Source organism: Phodopus roborovskii, unplaced genomic scaffold (genome assembly GCF_943737965.1).
Source record: "Phodopus roborovskii unplaced genomic scaffold, PHOROB, whole genome shotgun sequence".
NCBI classification, from domain to species: Eukaryota; Metazoa; Chordata; class Mammalia; order Rodentia; family Cricetidae; genus Phodopus; species Phodopus roborovskii.
This window is the reverse complement of record NW_026126539.1, coordinates 298,610-323,017: the sequence shown is the minus strand read 5'-3', so window position 1 is coordinate 323,017 and position 24,408 is coordinate 298,610. Positions and strand designations below refer to the sequence as shown.

General features: G+C 40.2%; 2 protein-coding genes across 2 annotated transcripts in view; both read right to left on the bottom strand.

Moving 5' to 3' along the window:
* Arhgef26 (Rho guanine nucleotide exchange factor 26) overlaps window positions 1–24,408 on the bottom strand; it is a 111,159-nt gene that overhangs the window by 13,590 nt on the left and 73,161 nt on the right. The window contains exons 9-10 of the mRNA XM_051198660.1: window positions 24,219–24,308; window positions 21,387–21,541 (exon numbers count right to left, since the gene is read on the bottom strand). Coding sequence (XP_051054617.1) covers window positions 21,387–21,541; window positions 24,219–24,308 — 245 coding nt within the window. The remainder of the gene's footprint in view (window positions 1–21,386; window positions 21,542–24,218; window positions 24,309–24,408) is intronic.
* Window positions 11,114–12,060, bottom strand: LOC127232563 (olfactory receptor 52A1-like). Its single transcript, XM_051198663.1, is given in 2 exon segments — window positions 11,114–11,628; window positions 11,631–12,060. Coding segments are annotated over 2 exon segments (945 nt in total).

The following is a 24,408-nucleotide window of genomic DNA, read 5'->3' as shown; positions in this document are numbered from 1 at the left end:
CATAAACTGGAATCTGAATTTTATCTACTGATTAGCAATCAAGGGAAGCACCCTATGTATGAAGCACACTAAAGTACATGCCAGATAAAAGAACAATATATTTTTTGAAAACACAGAACATTTCTTACATGGACTTAAAAATAAACACAAATCAAAGTTGGGGACTTCTTGCATGCAAACTATGAGAAATTTCTGCCAAAAATTCAAGTATCTAGCAGGCAACACTATGAGACTTACATTGCCACTGCAGGAACAATACACAAATGTTAGATCATTGCAAAGATGAAATACTGAATAATTAACCCAATACAGAGCCTCCTAGGCTACATTTGCCACCATTCTGTAAAGTTTATAATCAGCAAGACTTGTATGCATTGTGACTCATGAATGGTGCATCTCCCCACCTTTTACACCGACCTCCAACACAGAATGAAGAGGAGGCTGTAAAAACCTACACATGCTCAGGTAGCCCAGGTTTCACCCCATATCCGCAAATGACCGCAGTGGAGGATGGAAGTAGAACGCCAGAGTTCTGCTTGTGGAAATTGAACCTCAGGGATTTGCTGATAGAAGCAGAACCCCCAGGAGGACTGCTTGCTCTGGTAAAATGCCATCCCATCCCACATTATGGCCTCTTGTCATAGAAGCCACCAGCCTTAATCTTGGTGTGTCCCCACTCTTGCTTATCCACCCTCATACTGTGAGCAAGGCTAATTTCCTCAGGACAGCTTGCTCCTGAACGCCTCCCACTGTGCCCTTCTGGAGTGCCCTTCCTTAAGGAGTTCAGTAAAGTCTGAGGCCTTTTAAGCTACTTTCTAATCTAATTGTTTCTTCTAATAGACTCTTGGTCTCTCTAGAGGATGACAAATCCCCCGCTGGCTCTGCTCACTTCTGGAAAATGACAACTTCCTGCTCCCAAGAATGCCTAGACTTTGGAGTCACGCTATTAGTCTGTTCCAATCACACACTTGTACAGACTTCAGAGTCTCCCAATCCTCCCAAGTTTATGATTCCTTCTTTGCAATCCATGAACAGCCCCTCCTCTTGCTGTGGTCTCTCAGTTCTTTGACTTCTCCAGTGGCTGCCACCCTGCTATCACAGTCACCTACCCAGGCTTATCATTACCATCAAATACAGCCTCTCATTCACCCTAGTATCAGCCGAGACACCGTGCTCTAGCTGGCACCCATCGTTCCAGCTCAACAACTCAAAGCCTCACCCCCTCCAACCTTACTTAACCTGCTAGTTCCTACTCATTGACTCTATGACCTTTTCCTCATGGCCCATCACTCATGTGTATCAAATTGCCCAGTCTGGATACCTTGTACCTAGCTAAAATCATTTCTTGCACACAAACTCATCTCCCTTAGCTGTCCTTGCCCTCAGCTATCTTCTGTCCTCACAGATAAGCCTCAATTGAACTGCTAAGTAAACAGATAACCCTACAATAAATTCTAATACACTCTAGGGAAAATGGCATTACCTCATTCAATAGCAAATATAAATATATGAACTTGGAAGAGCTGAAAGAAAATACCCTGTGACCAAATATGCTAAGGGTTTTAGAACAAAACATTTTGTTCAAAAGTTCTGGGGCCTTCTTTATTGAGTAGTAAACACTCTGTCTTTTAAATGTCCTTGGAAAACTTTACAGTCTTTTTTTGAAGTTTAGTTTGATAGAGTCTCCACTCAGAAAACAACACATATAGGTTATACCTCTAAACAAAGTATATTTCTGACCAAATCTGTTGGTAGGGTCATTTCTGTATTCACTTCAAGTTCCCATGGTAAGAATATCTCCAAAGCTATCCTGGGGCTGCCACACCCAGAAATAGAAGGAAGTTTTCACATCTAAAATAAAACCTATCAAAGTGCACATTGTGCTCAAAGGGAGAAGGCAGGGCAGAACACCTTACAATCAAACATGGTTGTATCATTAAAAGATCTTGTTTACTAAAAACAAAGAAGTCAATTGTTAGCAGGGCAGAAAATGTTTTCAGTGTCAGGACATCTGAGACATAAATGTAATAGCCTGGGGGTTCAGGATGTACATGCTCACATGCGCACGAGCACACACACACACACACACACACACACACACACACAATCACCACCATCACTCACAAGTACACACACAATCACTACACACACACACAATTACCACCACCACTCACACAAACACACACACACTACCACTCACACACACAATATCACCACCACCACTAATACACACACACACACAAAATCACCACCACCACTAATACACACACACACACAAAATCACCACCACCACTAATACACACACACACAAAATCACCATACACACGCACAATCACCACCACCTCACACACACACACACACACACACACAATCACCACCACCACTCACACACATACACAAAATCACTACCACACAAACTCACACACACACACACACACACAATCACCACCACCACTCACACACATACACAAAATCACTACCACACAAACTCACACACACACAATAACCACCACACACACATACACACACACACACACTATCATCACTACCACTAACACACACAGAGGTGTGAGGGGGGGCAGGAGGAGAGAGATGACAGACCCTTCTAAGACAAAAAACATTGAAACAAAAGCAACATCTCAACATCAGAAAAAAAAAAAAAAAATGTAGTAAGGGATTCTAAGCTCCTGCATCTAGATCAGGCTGTTTTGCTTGTTCAGTTAAGGACTGAGTTTCCAGGAGACAAATATAAGTTATAATGATTACTCTTTACTCCTCTTCATTTTCAGAATTCCATATTCCTTGCTATTCTCTTCTCTCTCATTACTCTCTTTGTTCTAAATCAAAAGCTACAAAATGTCATCATTCAATGGCATGGCATTGGTTTACTATCAAAAACCATTCTCTGGACAGAGAAATTGAAGAAACTAGTACTGTATAAATGGGATGGCTGGGTAGGCCCTGAATAATAATAGTTGCATTAGTATCAAGCTTACTTCCAAAGAAACAAAAGGCAGGGGAATACGAATGTGATAGTGCCCTTATTTTTGTTGTTTTTTTTTTTTTTTTTTTTTTGATGTGTGTGTGTAAAATCAGAATTTATTCTACTTTTTTAAAATTGAAATTAGATTCTTCTCATTATCTCATACAATGAATGCATCCTGACCACAATATCCCACTGTCCCCCACACCCACAGACCTCTCCTCTCCCCCATCCAATCTTCCTCCACTTCCTTTCAGAAAAGATCAAGCCTCCAAAAACAACAAACAAGCAAGACAAAATAAGATATAAGTCAAAGCAAAAGCCCTCATATTGTGGTTTGATAAGGCAACCCAATAGGAGGAAAAGAGTCCCAAGAGCAGGCAGAAGATCCCACTTGCACTATAGTGAGTCCCACAAAAGCACCAAGCTTAACAGCCATAACATACAGAGGACTTGGTGCAGATCCATGCAAGCCCAGAGCTTGCAGCTTCCGTCTCTGAGCCCACTTGGGCCCTGCTTGTTTGGTTGAGTGGCTAAGTTCTCCTGGTGACCCCCCATGCCCTCTGACTCCTAAGATCAGGATGGAGAAATCTACAGAGACAGCTGAACCAAGCTTGTGGAAACTCATGAACTCTAGACCTACAACTGTGGAGACTCCAGGGAATCAAACTAGGCCCTCCCATATGTGGGAGACAATTGTGAAGCTTGGATTACCTGAGAGGCCCCTGGCAAAAGGACCACAATATAAACCTGGTACATGAGCTAGTATTTTGGAGCCTGTTCCTTAGGGTGGGATGCCATGCTCGGTAGCAGTAGGACCATGATATAATCTCGGTATATGAGCTAGCTTTTTGGAGCCCATTCCCTATGGTAGGATGCTATGCTCGGCCTTAAAAGATGCGAGAGGGGCCAGGCACTGCCCCAACCTATTGTGCCAGACTTTGTTGATTCCTCATAGGAGCCCTTACCCATGAGGAGGAGTGAACTGGGGGTGTGCTGGGTGGGGGGAGGTGAGGAGGGTAGGAGGAGGTAGGGCACTGGGAAGGGGGAACTATGGTTGGAATGTAAAATGAAATTGAAAAAGTTTAAAAATGGAAAATAAAAATTAATATTAAAAAAAAAAAGATAGTGCCCTTATTTAAGACCAACTAAGCTCCTGCACCTCTTAGCTTCAGGAACTTTTGCCTGTTTGTTAGGTTGTCCTTGATAGAACTTAAGGAGTTCCCAGGAGACCAACATACATGATATAATGCTTAGATTTTACTCCTTCATTTTCAAAATTCATATCTTTCAGTGTTTACCTAAAACTTTTTTTTAAAAACCCAGCTATCAAATTTTATTTCATCAATGCTTTGAATTTTTTTTAAAAACATTTATTTTAAAAAGAACAAAAATGCTTTGGTATTTCAAAAGCCAACAATCATCCATCCCCAGAAAGTTAAACACCTTTCCCAGGGACCTGAAGTATAAAAGCTCAGACCCCACTGACTCAAGGTAAGAAAGAGGAAATGTGCAAGCTCCCAGGACAGGTGGCCATAGGACTGTTGGTGAAGTTTTATTTTTTAGGAATCATTAAAGCCGGAAGCAGATACATTTTCAAAATGGGTATTAATTGTAACTTTAAGCAACAAGTACAATGCCACCGATTATAACCCTGACCTAGTTTAGACCAGTTAGTCTATCAAATGCCCACTTTGGATGGTAAACTATGGTCATCCTATTCACAGCTATGGAACTTCACCTCCAGCATTTGTCCAAACTATGTCTGAATGGAGAACTTAGCTTAGTTTGGACATCTAGATCCCTAACAGTCTCCAAGAAACACTTTTTTTCCTGTCTGTCTGTTAAGTGATTTTTGGTCATCCAGCCAAAAAATCACTATTATCTAGATAGTAATAGAGCCTAACACTCTCCTCCTCCTCCTCCGCCTCCTCCTTCTCTGTGGCTTTGAAGACTGTTCTAGAACTAGCTCTGTACAAACTCACAGAGATCTGCTGGCCTCTGCCTCCCGAGTGCTGAGATTAAAGACGTGCACCACCACTGCCCAGCCATTTTACTTCTTTTTGAAAGTGGGCTTCATATGAAAAAAGAACTTGGTGTCATGTAACAGTAGTAAAGTTAAATTGGCTATTTATCCTGGTTAGCTCTCTTCAAACAGTGAAACAAAAACTGAAAAGTGGCCTGCTCACTCTTGTAGGATAATTCTGGTATGCTCTCTCACACACTTGCACACAGACATTGCCTCCCAAAGGTTCAGAATAAGGGCCATTATCCCCCTGCCTCGGAATCTGTTGACCATTACATGAAACTCATTCTTCTGTCAGTCAGCACCTGTGATTTTTCTCCAGGTCAGAAGGACAACTGACTACAGTGTATACTGGAAAAGGGAGAAGGGAGCCTACCACAAGCCACCTCTAGTCCAGGCTCTATCGGGTCCCTGAAGACTGAATGGAGTGGAAAGAAACATCCGCTTTCTTCAGGGAAGCTAACTCTAATCAGACTTCCCCATGTTTGTCTCCATCATTTAACAAACATATGGTTGACACAGTTTCTGAAGCAATTTGGATAATGTTAAGTAGGAAATTGAATTGCTCAAAAAAAAAAAAAAAAAAAAAAAAAAAGGCAAATGGAAAAACCACCTTTCCTTGCTTGAACAAGTTTACATGGGGACTTCCTTCCATTGTGTGGTATGCGCTGTGCACTTGCAGCTGCTCAGGCTCCTGGCTCTGTGCAAGCGGAGTGACCCAGTTAAATCCACAGAGGTCTGCCATCCTGGGTCTTAAACAATGATGAATCTTCCTGTTGAAACCTACTTGAAGTTCTAGTAGCCTCTATCCACATTCCCCTCCTTTAAATTATTATCTTAAACAAAAGAAATCACTACCCATAGAGAACCCATTATGATGCTAAACATGTATCACAGTTAATTTCCCTTACAGAAAGAATTCTGTGTTAAGATATTCAGACAATGTCTGAATGTATGCCACACATCCCTGTGGTGATGTGACATGAGCCTGAGTTTCTTTTTGTCTCTTTGTGGTGCTGGGAATGGATCCCAGGGCCTTGCACATGCTGGGTCAGCACTGAACCAATGAGCTCCATGTTGGCCCTCCCTTTATTAGGTGAATAATTATGAACACTTTAACTTCCTGTTCCATAATTTCTACAGAGGTTAGGATATTTCACGTAGTGGGGATTTATTTATTATTTGTTTATTTGAATGTTATTTCTTTTAGATCAGAAAGACATTTAAAGAGCACACATAACAAACTCATGTTCAAAAATACCCAAAGGACACAGATACATGGACATATGCAGCACTGAGCGCAGAAATAAGCACCCATTTCACAGTCACTTTGGGAAGGGAAGGACAGGATGACCAGAGAGACATTGATCTACAGTTTTGTTCAACTTGGGTTTTCTTTTTGGTTTAAGAAGAAAGTGTCTAACATTAAGTGCTGTGTCAAGTTTGGGCAATGAGTGTGTTACTGTGTGATGACTTTCTGCACAGCTGACCTATTTCAAATTAAAAGTAAAAAGAAAATATATTTTAAATCTTAAATGCATAGACATGAAGACTATCAGTATTCTCACTCCAGGTGTCTGTAGATGTTTAAGTGTGTGGTTCCACATGCTACTGACTGTATAATACATCATCACAAGCTGAAGTAAAACCACAAAGTGACCATAAATTCAGTATAACTGAGAAAAAGAACTCCAAGTAATAGGTCTCCTATATATCTATGATATCCAGTTAAATAATATGATCAATGAAGGTCAGTGAGATGGACTTTTTGGGGATAAATATTGCTCTGAGGACCTGAGTTTGGTACCCAAGCCCATGGTAGTAAGGGAGAACTGGTTCCTACTCTGTACACATGCTATGGTACCCCCCACAAGAGACAGACAGACAGACAAACAGTTTCAAATGAAATATAATTGATGAACATATCTCATTTATAACCTCAGAAAATCTCTTAAAATATTTATGATGAAGCTTATTATAACACAGAAAATGAAAAACCCAGTGACTGATATTGGGGTTCAAGCTTCAAGCTGAAGATCAGAAAAGTAAAACAGCTGGTCACTATCTCTTACTCTACCTCAGAGTGAAATGGCTGATCCACAAGCTCTCTCAAATCTCAGACTGAAGCCTCTCCTCAGAGTGGCTGGAGAATCCTAAGACTTCAATGTCTTCCTATCTTCAATGTGGCTGGAGAACGAGCCCCTGACACTGATTACTGAAGACCCTGCTCCTGTCTTTTATAACCCTCTAGTGTTGGGATTAAAGGTGTGTGATCCCAGGTGCTGAGATCATCTTTGTGTGAGTGGTTTCTTCTCAGACTAGATCAATCTTGTGTACATTTGGGTGGCTTTAGATTCATAGAGATCCATCTACCTCTTAATCTAGGATTAAAAGTGTATACCACCACATCCTATCTTTTGGCTGTTGGAATTAAAGAGGTGTGCCTAGCTTCTATGGCTTGTGGCTGACTTTGCTTTCTGAATGCCCAGGCAAGCTTTAATAAATCATAAATAATATATCACCACACCTTATCAGAATTTTCTATACAAAGACAACCCCGATATAATAAAAACATTTGCTCTTTTAATTATAATTGTAATTTATAATCTTAATCCAATCAATCTAAATGCAAATCCAAAATTAGTTTTATGGGAAAAGTTGAATAGAGGTGCTAGCTGCATTATTTTAAAAGTCATGTGGAAAAATAAACACACATAAACAACTAGAAAGACTATTCACAACAAGATGAGAATGAATTGGCCCTTGAACATATTAAGACATTTATAAATTTATAGTAGTTCAAGGATCAAGCCTGGGCATGAATTGAGAGATGAATTAGTGAAATAGACTCATGAGTTCATAAATTGATTCAGACCTACTTAGGGATTTAATATGTGATAAGGTGGTTTTTCAAATGTAAAGAATTAATAATAAATAATTTTGGAAGGTTTGGAGAAACATTGCTTTAAAAAAAACTGCATTCAAATTTCATTCCTTGTGGCAGGCTGAATCCTTAGATTGGGCATGTCCAGGTCTGTAAGGGTCCTAACTCGATGGATGACAAGACAGGTCCAGCCTGCCTTGTGGTAAGAAGGAAGCTTTTAAATATGCATTGTGAAGGACTCTCACCTTGACCCTTACTAGCTATCATCCTAGACACGGACAATCGTTGGTCAGAACAGGAGAAAGGATACTTGACCAAAATGGATCTATGGGATGAAGGAAGGAAGTGCTGGCAGGGAAGGCCAAGAGCAGCTTCCCCAAGGTTTTCAGCACTAGAACACTTGCTTACTCTGAATACTGTTCTAAGAACTCCATTGCATGGACCAAGTGTGACTGATGGAAGCCTAAACAACACTTTCAAATTTTCCTTTTATAAAAAAAAGTTAAATGAAGAGAAAAGGGTGTTACAGAGATTTATCCAAAACAGCATACTGACTCCCAGCATAGATCCTCAGGGTAGTGGCAAGGGTTTTTTAACCTATTCAGTATGGCTTTTCCATAGAATTTGTCTAAAATTTTCACACAGTCTCTGTCCAAAAAACCAAAAAACAACAACAAAAACAAACAAACAAACAAAAAAACACAACAAACAAATAAAAACATGTCAGCACAAAGACAAATGTCTCCTGAGCCAACAGTCGCTTGTGCTTTCTAAGACCAGCACTCACAGGCTAGGGAAAGGGTTCCTCAAGTTCACCATGGACCAGCATCCCATGAAATACAGTGCTCGGGGCCTTGGCATTATTTTTCTGAATGCCAGCACACAAATCAATGGTGGCATGCACCTGTGGCATTCGGAAACTCTATCCCTCCTAATGTGCTCCATGACACTTCCCAGGCACCCTTCTTGAGGGCCACTCTTCTATAGACACTTGCTTTTCTCACGGGGATCTAACAGTTCTGCCACTCTCCCAGGACTGCTGAGGCCAGGAGCATACACGATTGCAATTAATGAAAAGAACTTCTTTGTGTTTTCCTCCAGGGCTTGTACAAGAGCTTTCCCTCTGCAGATTTCAACTTGTTTCCCATGCTCATTCTGTAGTATGATTTCAAAATCCCTACACTTGCTTTTGGGCTTAACTGGCATTAAAATACTCCAGTCAAACACTGCTGAGGCAGAGGACACTGAGCAATGCTGGAATTTATTTCAGGTTAAGGGATTCAAAACAAAACAAAACAAACTGGTCTACCTGACTGAGAATGACTTCATGTGTAAAGCATGGCTTAGGACGCATCTAACAAGTAATTTTATGGAATTTTCAAAAGTAATGGATTTCAGCATGGCAGGTAAGCTGACAGAACTCACACAGAAGGCCTGCTTAGAGTTGGCCCATCACACACCTGCTTTGTTAACTGGAGCAGGATTCCAATCCTTTCCATGCTTCACAGCTCTGTCTGTACAATGGTGGGAACAGTACCAAGGCACGAGGTAATTGTGGGTGAAGTGAGGTTAAGTGAGATAATAAATGTATCATCTCCTTGTTGTGTGTAGCCCTTATAACCACACATGGATCATACCAAATGTTAGCTATTATTTATTTTTTTTTTCTAATAGGATACCATTAATTTAAACTGACTGAGAATGTCTTAAAGGCCTGATAATTACATATGCCCTGTAAATGGACAATCAGACTAAGCAGGATTCACAGCAAATACTCACATAAGGAGATTTACAATTTCCCGAGAGCTCTGACTAACAAAGAAGCAATATTTACACTGACACTGATTTCACATAACCTTTCTTTCTCAATGCCTCAAAATAGCTCTCAAGACTAACAAACATGCCACACACTTCCTATCCATTGTCCGGGGACTAACAAAGGGTAGATGTGAGAATCTCATTCTCTGGTAGGAAAAGCATCTGTTGTGACTAACTGCCACCAAAAAAGATGGTCAGAGATTGCAGGAGGGCCAGATTCCAGGGCCCAGCACTTCCAATGCCTATTATTCTTGGGGACAAACAGTTCTAAGAGCTGCGAGCCCCATGCTAGAGTTTCCTACCTACAGTGACCAGGACAGCATGATTGGAGAGCAAAGAGACAGCCTCTCAATGGGTAACAAGGTTACCCCCACTCTGGTTCAGGCTTACCATGAAAAATGTAGATAGAGTTGGGTTGTACTTTACTATCCTGAGGGGACTGGTTCCAGGAACTCTCAAAGATGTCAAATCTGTTATGTCCCTCATACAGAGCTGTATATTTGCCTATAATTGTCACATATCATATTTCTAAATATTCTCTGCATTTCCTATAATAACTAGCCACTATGAAAATAATTGTTATGTCACACCATCTAAAGAATAACAATATGAAAACACCTGTATAAGTGCAGTACAGCAATCCCCTGCCCTTATTTTCCCTCTACTATGGGCTGAATTCATGGACATGGAGGCTGGTTACCATAGGAATATTCCCAAGTCCACAGGAAGGAATGGTACTAGAAAAAGCATCCCCACAAAAGCATTCATGATTCACATCTCTTTGTAAAGAATGAGCAAATATCACTAGTTATCCCTTCCCCTGATGGCTGTGGTTAGTGATGAGGAGAGACAGGCATTTATTCCTAAATCATTTCAATTTCAAAGGCCATAAATTCAGGCCTAGTCCTGTAGTACGCCATAACCTTCAAATACGAAACATGGCATGAAGATTTTAGACTGGTTTTTAAACAGTAAAATACAGTGCAGGGGGTTCCCAGTCCTCTCTACCCCCATGTGGAGTATGACTGTGGACCCCAGTGCACTGGAATATAAAAGACCTCATGCTTTTGCATCAATACTGCTTCTCATTAAGATGCGACCTCTCAGCTATTCCTACCAGCATGACTTTGTTTTGCCACTGTGAACATTAACCCTCTGAAACTAAAAGCCAAATTAAATGCTTTATTTTTACAACAACAAACAGGAATATATGAGATACATTTATATTTTTCATATGTATTTATCCAGTGTTCAGACTGATTTTATCTTGGAAAGATAGACTCTTCATGAAAGATCACTATACTGGAAAAAAAAAAAAATCCATTTAAAAAAGTGTGTGCAGTATAAGCATCTTTAACAGGCAACTCTCCAGTTTTCCTCTAACACAATACTTTAAGGATCTTTACTGAGTATTAGACTTCACAACAAAAATTTGCACAACCAATTTGTGGATTTCCTTGATCTTCACACCATAGACAATGGGGTTAAGGGCAGGGGGCAGAAGCAGATAGATGGTAGATAATAAGATGTGAACATATGGTGACACATGACCAAAACAGTGACTGAAAAAGGAAAAAAAGGCAAGGATATAAAATTCCAGGAAGACAACAATATGGGCTGTACAAGTGTTGACTGTTTTGCTTCGTGCCTCTTTCAGAGGAAGACAAAAAACAGCTTGGAAAATCAAAATGTAGGAGATGAAAACAAATACCATGTCAAAACCTAGAATGGCAAAAGCCACAAAGAGCCCATATGATTTATTAATATGGACATCTTCTGCTGCCAGCTTGACTACAGCCATGTGCTCACAGTAAGAATGAACAAATACAATAGAGTGGAACCATTTTAGCCACTTAAGGAGAACAGGTAAAATCCCAACCAGTACAGTTGCCCGAACTGCAACCATCAGAACCATCAAAGTAGAAATAAAGGTGTAAGGATGGATGTGTGTCTCAGAGGATCACAGATGGCAACATATCGATCAAAGGCCAAAGCCAGCAGGATGCCAGATTCCATTCCTTGCAAGGAATGGATGAAAAGGAGCTGGGTGAGGCAAGCATCAAAAGCCATGGAGAATGAACTAAACCAGAAGATGGCTAACATTTTAGGAGCAATGGCTAAGCAGAGACCAAGGTCAGTAGCTGCAAGTACTGCCAGGAAAATATACATAGGTTGATGCAGACTGCGTTCTGTGGAGATAATGATTAGCAGGAAGAGGTTACCCAGCAAAGCCACAAGGCATACAACAAAGAAGGGAAATCCAATCCAAAACTGTACATGCTCCAGTCCAGGGATGCCAATCAGAATCACTGTCCTTGGGTTCAGATATGACAAGTTGTTGTATCCCATGAGGCTGATAAATGGTCTACTCACCACTGATCCTGACACCTAATCAGAGAAAACTGAGGAGTGTGGCAGAGGAGGGATACACTCATATTTCTTCTCATAATCTTATAAATATGGAAGTATGGCCATGTGGCTTTAAATCATTGGATATTGACTTAGTTTTATCAGAATGTTGTTCTCCTGTAATCTTTTGTAAATCCAAGGCTGATTTTAGATAATGAATATGATCTTATGTTCATCTTCTAGACATTATATACATGAAAATTAATGGTCTAATTGCATTGATTCTATGAGTTTCTGCAGTTACCTCAAATAGTCTCAAAGAAGCAAATGTGACTCTTTCCATATCCATCTCCAAACTCAGTATATATTCCAGACAATGTTAAAAGTCACTGAACAAAGTCATAGTATACATCATCCATCTTGTAATGAGATGATGATATAAGTACTCACAGATCTTAGAGCCCAGCAGGAGTTTAAAACACAGAGAAGTCAATGAAGCAAAACAAAACCATAAACTAAGAATGGAGAGTGCCATATCTAAAATACTGTATAGCCTCTGCTTACATATGTTCAAACACATTTATTATACTATTGTGCTTCATACACAGAAAAACACCAGGACAATGAATTCTGTAGAGGAGTTCAATGGTACTTATTTTACTCATTTAATTGCTACCAGTTGACAGTTAAAATAATTTCTAACACTATTGTACTTTTCCAGCTCAAATGTTGTTTAAATTTCTCTTCTTTTCAAAATGTGATATTTCTCTATTTTTGAAAAAGATTAAAACTCACCAAGTCTAAAAAAAAAAAAAAAAAAATACAGTGCAGGGCTAATAATCGGATTTGTGTCAAGTTTTTAGAGAGAAATACACAACACTGAAGTTAGTTTTGATAGTATCAGTTACTTCATAAGGATTACTGAAACTGCTAAAACTGTGTGTACTATCTTACAGATTCAAACACATTCCACAATCAAGATGACATTATTACTCCCACTTTATAGATAGGGACACTGAGATACTGAGAGGCTGAAAATGTCTTGTGCAAGGTCACATGGCCAGGAACTGAACCTAAGTCTTTCTGACCCCAGCACTGATAGTGCCCTGCTCAGCAATGGTGCTCCAAACAGGGAATAGTGATGTCAATTCCCCTTAGAGGCACAGAAGAAACTACTTTGTGATGCTAGTGTAATAAAGAGGGGGTCAGTAAGGAACAATAAAACAAAGGTGAAAATCGTTCTTTCACTTCTTACCCATCTCACTCTGTCCTCAATTTAGAAGCAAATGCTACAGTGATCAGAAGCACACACACTTAGGTACCTGGAACAAAAATTATTTGAGTTCTCTAAGGTTGATTTCCCAAGAAATTTTTTTTTTTCTGCAGAGCAAAACAAATGATGTCAGGTGGCTTCAGTTTTCTATAATAGGAAAGAACACTACCATGGAAAAACTTATGACAGGATGGAACCAGGCCAGGACAGTTCCTGGGAGCCTACACTGCCTGAAGCCACTGGGCAGTCAAAGCTGATGAGTTCTAGAGTAAGACCTTGACCTCATGATAGTGACCTGGTGGTACCACTACAGAGACTCCATCCTCTAAACCCCAGGGAGGTTACAGAGAGGAATCTGCAGCTTTACAGGGAGTGCTGTGAAGGAGAGACCCCTCACACTGGCGGCACGGGTATGGGAGTGTAGTGGGAAACCTGCAGACACGATTCAAGGCTGGTTCCAGTTTTCTCCCACATATAGAAAAACAAGAAAATCACTTTAGGACAGTGAAATGCGCATTTTCCAAAATGAAGAGTATAACTTTCGTCAGGAAGAGGAAGCCCACAGAAAGGACAGAACTATTTTCAGCTATATGCAGACAAAAGATTAAGAATCAAAATGCAAAGAGATATCAAAAGGAAAAAAAAACCAGAAAATCAAGAGAGCAAATGACTTAATTTAAGAAGTGGGCTAGGAATCCAAACAGGTAGCTCTCAAATGAAGCAACAAAAATGGCCAAGAATTGTGACTAGAGAAATGGAAAGTAAAACCACTTTGAAATTTTATCTTAACACGGCTATAATGGCTGAGGTCAAGTGAAGCTAATAATAAATGTGGTGAGGATGTGAGCAAAGGGAACCTCATTGACTGTGGGTAGGATTACAAACTGGTGCACCCACTCTGAATACAGAGTGGAAAACTCTCAGAAAGCTACAAGTAGCTACACTCTATAAGCCCATCGAAACCACTCCTTCTTATATGCCAAAAATGACTTGGTATTCCACTACAGAAATACTAGCTAGGAAATGTAAAAAACACCTCCTATATGTCTCCTGACTAATGAACTGACAGTGGTACATACACACCATGGAATACTATTCAGGTATAAAGAAAAATGAAATTTGCTGGAAAATGCAAATTTATGAAGGAATTTTGCATGAAATGCAAATGCAGAAACTAGACAATATTGTACTGAGTGAGGCAACCCAGACCCAGAAAGATGGATGTTGAATGTTCTCTCTTACTGGTGGATTCCCATCTCTGAATCTTTAGATGTGTATAACCTGTGGTAACCATAGAAACCAGGAAAGTAGAAAGAGATCATTGGGGGTGGGAAAGAATGAGCTTTAGAAAAGGGGTATTGGGATGCTCTAAGGGGACAAGGTGGGGATGGGAAGGGCTTTAATTGGAAAGGACAGAGAAAGGGAAATGCAGAGGGGGATGGAGGAGAAACAGTTCACACTAAGGATGTTTTAAACAAAGACTTAGGAAAAAACTTTATATGCTTACTTAAATATGCATGCATAATGTTTATATGTGCATGGTTTAAATAGAGTTCTGCCACATGGGGTGACAATTCTCCCTTAAAAGCAACAGATAATCTAAAAACAAAAAACAGGTCTAAGCAAGGAAAACTTCCCTTCTAGTTGTTGGTCAATGAGCCTCCAAGAGACTCTCCAAACAATATGGGCTGTTGGTTTTGCCTTTGCTTGCCTCTCAGAACTAGGACTTAAAGGCATCGAGTTACAACTGACCGAACTGATACATGTACAAAGCAATGCCTAAATCAAAGGAAACATTACAAAAATGGGCAGAGAGACTGTAAGAGCCAGAGGATGAGAATGCCCATTGCAAGAAGATAGTATCTTCTAGACATGAGTAGGGAAACTGCACAAAAGGAAAAGCCATTTAAGGTAAGCTGCCTTGGACCACCTATTCCAATCATTGGATGACACCCTCCTGCTGCAGGCATCAGTAATCATAAGGCTCTATTCATAAGGGCAGAAAGTAAGCCTGGACTTCAGATTAGCTGTGCACAGAAAGGCACTGAGCTCTGGATAATGAATGAGCCTGGACTCCCATCCCTCATGTAGTATGTGAAAACCAAGCATCTCTATTATTTGAAATACTGCTATTTGGGAATTCTGCCAAAGGCCTAGTGAATGATCCAACAATGAGTTTTCCAATGAAGAAAAGAGTATGCACGATTTCCCAAACCCACTTCGTTTCTCTGGTTTTGGTTTCAGGCTACAAGTGTGAGAGGGGGTGATAATTTAGTATTTTTACTCATTAAAATCTTTTATATGCGGCCACATTTTACTGATAGCCTAAAACAATTGGCAATACTATAATAAAAGTCAGAAGCAAGTAAAAATTGCCTTTGTGGAGTAGTTTTACAAATAGTCTTAAGTTTTGTGAATTGAAGTTATGTGGTATTTACAGAGAATTATATGAGTGATGTTCTAGAAAATGTCAAAAGCCTTATCACTAACAAGGCATGAGTTTGTTTTTTGTTTGCTTGTTTTTTTATTAAGATTAAATAACCATAGTGGGAGGAAGCTGAGTTGGTAGAATACCTGCCTACCTTGTTCAAAGTCCTGGGTTCTATTCCCAGAAGGATATAAAACTGTTGTGGTCCACACCCATAATCCCAACATTGAAGGTGGAAGCAGGAACATCAGGAGCACTGAGCCATCCTTGGCTACAGGGCAAGTTAGAGGCTAGCCTGAAATATGTGTTGAAAGAAAGGGAGGAAGACTCCAAGAAGTTCCAGACATGAGACAATGAACAGTGCATCCATGCAATGCAGCTTCTGTTTGGCCATCTGTGGCAGTTTGGGTGGCAATGGCTCTCACAGGCTCATAGGAACAGCACTATCTGAAAGGATTAGGAGGTGTGGCCTTGTTGGGGTGGGCGTGGCCTTACTGGCAGAAGTGTGTCCCTGGGGGTGGGCTTTGGGTTTTCAGAAACCCCAGCCAAGCCCAGTCTCTGACTGCTGCCAGCTGAACCAGATGTGGAATCCTTAATTCTTTCTCCTGAACCATGTCTGCCTATATGCTGCCATGCTCCCTGCCATGACAACAACAAACTGAACCTCTGAAACTATAAGCAAGTTCCATTTAAATGCTTTCCTTTTTAAGAGCTGTCTCTTTGCAGCAACAAAACACCAAGACAGCATCAGTCTGACTGGTTCTTCCTAAACAAATAATTGTTATTGAGCATTCTTATAGCTAAATGCCTAAGCACTGAGGACATAAAGGTCATTGTGAGACACAGGCTCATAGTAAACATTAAATGCTACAGCAAAGAAAGTGCCCAGCTTTATTGGATCACAGGGTGGCAGAAAATAGACTGCCTTAGAGAACTGAATAAAACCCCCAGTGCTTGCTTGTGTGGCAATTAATGTAAACCTAAATGATGAGAAAGTTGCCTTGAAAAGGTCTGAAGTGAGGGGAGGGCAGAGCAAAGGGAACTCATTCCAGGTAGAGTGAGAAATCTGCTCTAGGGCTGGCATCTAACATTGGGTAAACAGGCACAAATAAATGCAGGAAGAGGAGGAGACAGGTATGGATATGCTTGCAAGGCATTTGTGCTGAAAAAGATAAGATGGAGGGTTAAGTTTTGTAAAGGGCTAAATTAAGTAGATTCACCTTTTAAAACATTCTGAATGTTAAAGGTAATAAGGAGGAGAAGTTTCTGGTGCCAGTTGGGTTTGTCTTACTGGAAGAAATGGAAAGGGTTGGCATAAGGGTGGTAGTGATATGCAAGAGAAAGCATTTCACCAGCTGCATAGAAGGTTGTGATGAACTGCTTATGGGAGCCTGGCAAACACAGACAGGAAGGTCATCTGGGCTTATCATAGCACCCAGAAGACAGAGGACCATTTACTAAGAAGGGTTTGATAGAGAAGATATGAATATGGGAGTAGTCTGTGAAACAACTAAACAGGAGTTCAGGTCACATGACCATGAAAAAATTCTGAAAACTATTTTTTTAAAATGGAGTGATGTGGTGTAAACACACAGCCCTGAACTACCTTAGGCCATCACTGCACATTTCTTAACTATGTTTAAGTGAGATGATGGTGAGGAGTCAGGAGTGTAGTGGGTCGGATTGTATGCTGCAGAGAAGAGGGATGGAGTCCTAACTCCTGGCACTCTGAAAGTTGCCTTATTTACAGATAAAGCCTTTGCAGGTTAATCAAGTCATACTGAATGGAAGTAGGCTCTGCATCCAATAACTGAGTAGTGAGATGGTGGGGGACTCAGAGACACACAGAGGCATGGCAGAGAGGCAGGTCACATGGAAACACAGGCAGACTGCAAAGAATGCTTGGAGTCATTGGGAGCCAGAAGAAGCAAGGCTGGCCCTTCTGGACCCCTTAGCCAGTCACTTCCTAGTACTATAATACAACAGCTATTAAGGAGACGAACCCAGGGACAGAGCATATGTTCTCATCTTCAGAGAGAATTAGGACAAAAGGCCAGGCATATACAAGGCACTAAATGAAAATAAGATAGTAAACTGCCTCCCAAATTTTGGGAGTTTTAACTAAGGTCTTAGATTCAGTTTAATCATTTAAAAAACAGGACCAATTGTACTTAACTCCATAAGGCTGCACATGTGGGTAGAGTCAAGAAGCAGCTTATTGTGTCATTATTGGCACATATCAGCTACTATGTGTCCATAAATATTAATCTACTACTATCTGGTAGCCTATCATGTTTATACACAGTATTATTACTACTCCAGTGTCAAGCCATGCACTGACATGCACCTCAGTCCTCAGAAAGAAAAGCAGGTTTAAAGTCTGGGGTTGTTCCAAAGTGGCTTCCACCTGGGGAGGCATTAGGCCACTGAAGATGGTTTTGTGATCAGTGGGAAGAGGTGGATGGTGGACAGCGATCAGGGATACTACTTAACACTATGTCACAGGACCACCCCACAACAAAGTTGCACAGGCCCTGTGTCCTGTCAATACTGCTGAGTTCGGGATCTAGTGGATCCAAGTAGCTACCAGTCACAGCTTCAAACACCAAAGAATTAGCTTTCTCATCAAAAGTAGTCAAATTAAATATATCCCTTTGGAATTTGGTAGAATAAACTATTAATAAAATGACTAACAAGCAATCCAGACCTGATAAAAAAAATTTAATGTTTTCTTCTAATCTAAAAAAAAAAGTAAAAAATGAAAGAAAAAGAAAATAGACTGTTTTTGAAAACAACCCCCATGGAGTCTGCAAACACCAGCTATATGTTGAAGGACCATACATTCATCGAGCTAAGGAATGTGTGTCGTATACTCTATCTGCCAGTCTGAACTGGAGGAGGAAACATAATGGTCTTCCCATGGAGCCACTCTTCAGTAGCTAGAAAAAAAGTCTTCTCATGTTAAAAAATACTATGGTCCCAGAAGCTAAGCTCCTTGCCTAAACCTTGCAATTTCAATCAGTCCGTGGGTGGTTGGATCAGCCCTAGAGAGCTGGCACAGATAATGATTCCTTATCTCTCCCTTGTAGACACGTCTGAATTATTGCCTGACTCAAAGCAGCTATATCTCCTTCACCGCTGCCTCTGGCATGCAAAGCATCTGCAGTTGCCTCCTTGAAGCTACTGTGTAAATACAGCAGTACATACTGTACATTTCAAGCCCAGCCTGTTTATCAAGCCTCTTTCTCAGAGGCTCACATCATGAACAAGCAGTCTCCAATGGTATTTTCTCAGCTGAGAGGACTTTAGACATAAGATGAAGTTATTGACGGGGTAAGAAAATACCAGTTTTGACAAAAGTTAATTGGGTACCCAGGTTGGCCTCTCCACTGGGAATATATGTCATGTTCTTTCTGTCATTCAGATTACAGTTCCAAAAAAATACTTGAGCACATGAATTTGGCGTAACTGGATCAACATGAAATACAATGGGAAAGCCACCTGTGAGGAGCGTCAGCTGCTGAGTAAGAAAACATCTGTCCTAATTTTCTATTTATTAACTAGTTCTGTGCAAGTTCAAAAATAAAAGCTGCACTACCCCAGTTCTAGAACTACCAGTAAAGATGATAACTTTCATCAGCTAATGAAACAGTCAAAGCAACTCTAATATTTAAAATTGGCATGGTATGTTCAACCTTTATTTCATCATTCAACTCAGAAATTGAGTTAAAACTTGGATTCCTGAGACAGCTGGAAGATGTTAGAAATCAAGAGTTCTGATACTTGAAGGTATGCACATAGTCATCTCCCTAAAACTTACTTCATATTGAAAGCCAAGCACGATGGTACACAGTATAATCCCAGAGTTAAAGAATCCAAGGCAGAAATGACTGACAGAGGTCAGCCTGGCTACAGAGTAAGCCTCAGGTTAGCCTAAAACTCCAACAACTCTGAGAAAAAAAATCTCTGTAAAAGTTGAGAAAACATGCGTGCTTGGTAGGCTTTTGGAAAGAGGGAACCTCGACTAAGAAAATGCGTCTAATCAAGCGGCTGGTAGGCAAGCCTGTGGGACATTTTCTTGATTAATGATTGATGTTGGTGGATCCATTGTATAGTGAGTAGTACAATTGCTGGCCGGGCATTACTGGATGGTATAAGTAAGCCTTGGGCTAGCCAGTAAGTAGCACTCCTCCATGACCTCTGCATCAATGACTGCCTCCTGTCCTGATTTTTCTCTGTGGTGAACAGTCATGTGGAAATGTAGGATTAAAATAAAACCTTTCCTCCTAGAGTTGCTTTTGGGGGTAGTTACTGTTCTATTATACTAGGTATATGTGGTAGTTTGAATGTAATTGGCCCCCATACGCTCATAGGTAATGGCATTATTAGGAGGTGTGGCTTTGTTGGAGTAGGTATGGCCTTGTTGGAGGAAGTATGTCATTGTGGGCACTGGCTGCGCTGGCTTTGAGGTCTCATATATGCTCACAATACCACCAGAGACACAGATAACTTCCTGTTGCCAGCAAAATGTAGGACTCTTAGCTACTTCTCCAGCACCTGTCTGCCTGCACACCACCACACTCCCTGCCGTGATAATGGACTGACCTCTGAACTGTAAGCTGCCATTTCAACTGCATGTTTTCCTTTGCAAGAGTTGGTATGGTCATGGATGTCTCTTCAAAGTAATAGAAATTCTAAGATAGTATACAGCTGAAAAATCCATAATACAGTCTGATTAAGTAAGAAGCTCAATCTGTTTTGTTTTATTTTGACTAATAAAGTCAGAACTAGTATTAGAATAAATCTCTGACGATTAATCTGGACATAAATGAATATTTTCCGGGAAAGTTATTTCTACCCACAGTTTTCCATTTTTATTTCCAGTCCATAGTCTAACAAAGATGCAAAACATGGCCATATGTGAATAATGTCTTCATGTGACAGAGAATGTTCCCTGGAGAAAGGCAAAAATAATGAGAGAGATAATATCAGAGAGAGAGAGAGAGTGAGAGAGAGAGAGACAGAGTGTGTGTGTGTGTGTGTGTGTGTGTGTGTGTGTGTCCTGAGAATGAATGGGTACTGTTGGGATAACAAAAACTATAAAGATAAATCTTGTATGGTATTCCTCCTGGTCAATTCCTCAATGAAGGGCATGAATGCAGAACAGAAAGGCAGAAGGAGAAAATCAACTGAAGCACTTCATTCTCCCCGGAAGGAAGCATGCTCAACACCTTGCCATTCATGGGCACAGTTCTTAAATTAAGTCACAATGCATACCAGAGTTGCCCTTAGCAAGTCCTTAATTATTTATTTTGATTTATCCAAATGTCCTATGACAAAAGAAGTATGAAAAATGCTATAGAAACAGAGTGCAGCCTCCCCAGGCATGGCAGGAGAACTGAGTAATGTGAATGTGTCAGATGCCCAGAGCCCTGGCTTGTACTCTGTCAGTGCTCAGTAAAGGGTGACTCTGATTACAAGGTCCAAAATGATGTATGTCTTAACTATACTTGTACTCAGAGACAGTGAAGGACACATGAGATTTGACTAAACACAGGAATTATACATCTTCCACTCAGGCTTTAGGAGGATAGTGCCTTAACAGGCAACACTTGACGGGCTCACCTCTTCTTCTTAGTGATAATAAGCACATCGTTGAAGAGGAAGAAGTAGACTTGTTGTTTGGACATCCTCTTTGAGAACAGAACGGTGTCTTCCACATAGGCTGTCAACTCCCCTCTTTTCACCAACCACCGGGAAGAGGAGACGAGGGGAAAAGGCTATAAAAAGAGAAAAACTCAGTGCCCACATCCAAGTGAAGGCCAAGAAGACATTATAATCAAAAGGTCAAAAGGTGCATCTGATGAGATGCATCATTACTTTAAAGGGAAATAGTAGCAAAATGCAATTGGACATGGTGCATTCTTCAGGAGAAAATACACATTTATTTTTCATCATGAACACGTATAGCTTTTCCATACAAAAGTGATACTACATGAAAATGTTACTTATTGGGTCACAAAAGTATGATTCTTCTATTCTTCAAGAAGAAAAAAACCCCACAAAACTTATGTTTTGTCTACAGAAATCTACTTAGCCATATTCTTGAAAGCACCTGTTTTTAAGTTAATGGCGTTTCCACTGTGTAAGCACATCGCTGAAAACCTCATTCCACTTTCTGGCCAAGAAAGTGGAGTTCTTCTAAGGAACCCCTCAATCTCACAAAAGAGGCTGCATCCAATGAATTACATTCTGCTTTTACTTTATTCAGTTTTATATAAGCCAACTGGAAAACTCTCAAAACCACAGAATAATTTGCACCCTTTAGAGTCCTTTCCTTTTTTCAAATAAATAAATAAATAAATAAATAAATAAATAAATAAAGTTACTAGGAATGCATACAGCCAAAAAATTTTATTTAAAAACATATATCCATAAAATAAGCAAAACTTCCTAGATACACAGAACACAGGCACAGTAACACAGTCCAGCAGATGCCATCCTGTTAAGTGAAGAATGATTAAAAATTGCTAAAGGAAATTGAGGATATTAAAGAGGAAATGAAGAAGCAAAGAAAGGGTTTCATAGTTTTCCAACTTTATAAAGGGCTTTTATAAGAAGGCTGTTCATCGATATATACAGATTCAACAAGGATGATGAAAGCTTATGGCTAAACCCAAGCTTTTGCAAACTGCCTTTAAAGAGAGGTCCTGGGGTTTCCAGTCGCTTAAATCTGAATCACAGTTATGTAACAGGTACAGCAGAGTCCTGTAAGGTCAACAGAGAAAGGATTGCTTATGATAACTCTGACCAGTGTGCTTAGGAATTGCTACAAAAACACTTGTGCCAGGTTAGGTCCCGATTAGGGCAAGTGCTGGAAGCGCAAGGCTGTCCTTCCACTGCGTGTCAGCCCCGGGTCCCAACCAAGGACAGCCACAATGGTGTTCCACCATCCATGGCACCCTATGGCAATTCTTGTTTAGGAGCTATAGGTAAAGAGTTTTTCATTGCATTGTTGTTTTAAAGTGGACTGATTTTTAGAGTATTTGTATTCCACTAAGAAATAGCAATCTTTCACTTATTCTCCCCAAACTGAGTAACTTTCAGAATGTCTATGCTTCCCTTGAAAACAAAAATGTGATGTGAAGTGTTGTGTGAAAAGCCTCCTCTTTCCACTTCCTCACCCACCCAGTTCCTACACATTGACTCCTGCCTCTATGGGTAATGGCAGATGCTAGATCCTTCTGTGCTTTTCAGAAATTTCTTTGGCAAAAACACTTTTTTTCAACAACTATTTTTTTCCTAACTTAATAATACATATGACTACTTGCATAGGTACCCCAATCATCCATCCTTTGTTTTCCCCAAAGTAGGAGTGGCTCTACTTTGCTTGATATTGATGTGGTCAGTCCTCTAGGATAAATATCTGGATTGTTTCTGATCCACTGCTAAAAACAAACACTACATGATTATGTGATAAACATAACTATGTGATCTTTACATTCACCTGTATTGCTGGTTTGTAAATATGACAGTAAGTTCCAGGACTGTGACAATCCTTGTTACCAGCAGCCTGCAAAATGCCATTCCTATACCCTCACCAATAGAATGTCTTCTCACATTTCTGGATTGTTTGCTACTCTGATACATATCAGCAATTTCTTTATGAATGGAATAAAGTCATTTTTTTCAAAAATAGTCCCTTGCCATTGAGCTCTGGCAGCAGCTTTCTAGCTTGTCATTTCCAGTGTCTGTCCCTTCTCCTTTCCTTGTCACTCTGATTTTACATTTGAGGTATGATATGAATACTATATGAGCAAGGCTACAGATACGTCTTTCCCTTTTGCAAGTTGCCTCTACTTTTTGTCTTTATTATTCCTATATAGCAAGCAAAAGGTTTATAACTTTTCACCTAATGAAAGCATTGTTTTCCCTTTATGACTTCCAGACTTGTTGTATGCTTTAAGATCTTCATTACACCACAGATGATATCTTAACCAAGCACACTTTTTGCTTGTCTGTGCATCCTGATACTTGCTCACGAGCAGTATCAGACAAGTAGTAGCAGGTGGCATGGGTCCAAAAAAGAGTTACATAAGAAAACATGTCTGAACAAAGAATGGTTCGTTAACTATCTTCTCTGCAAAAACAAAGTAGTAACTTACTTGGTTTAGAACACCCTGGTCCAGCCCAGGGAACATCATTATTTAGCAGTGCTTGAGGATTCCCCTTTATCAACTATCAGCTTCAACTATTTTAACTGTTTGATGGTTTCCTGGAGAAGGTCATACCATCATGGCCTGGAGAGAAGCCTGGAGACTCCCCCTAGGCATCTGGGAAGTCCTGTCAGCTGCTCTTTTCAGTTGATAGTGGGCCTTCTTTGAAAAGCTAATTGCAATTTACTTCATTAGATAAGATTTAAGCAACAGTAGTATAATAAACAAGACAGAAGGCTACCTTAATTTTAAATTCCAGCTGGGAATTAATTGTGTACATCATCTCCGTCCTTTCCATCTTCCGTGCTCCTTCATTGCACAGTCGAACCAACTGTGAACACAGTATCGGAGGGTTAAGAAATTTGAAGAGGAACCTCCCTTCACTTTACCTTATATGGCCCATTCTTCCCCAGAAAACTCATTCTCAATTT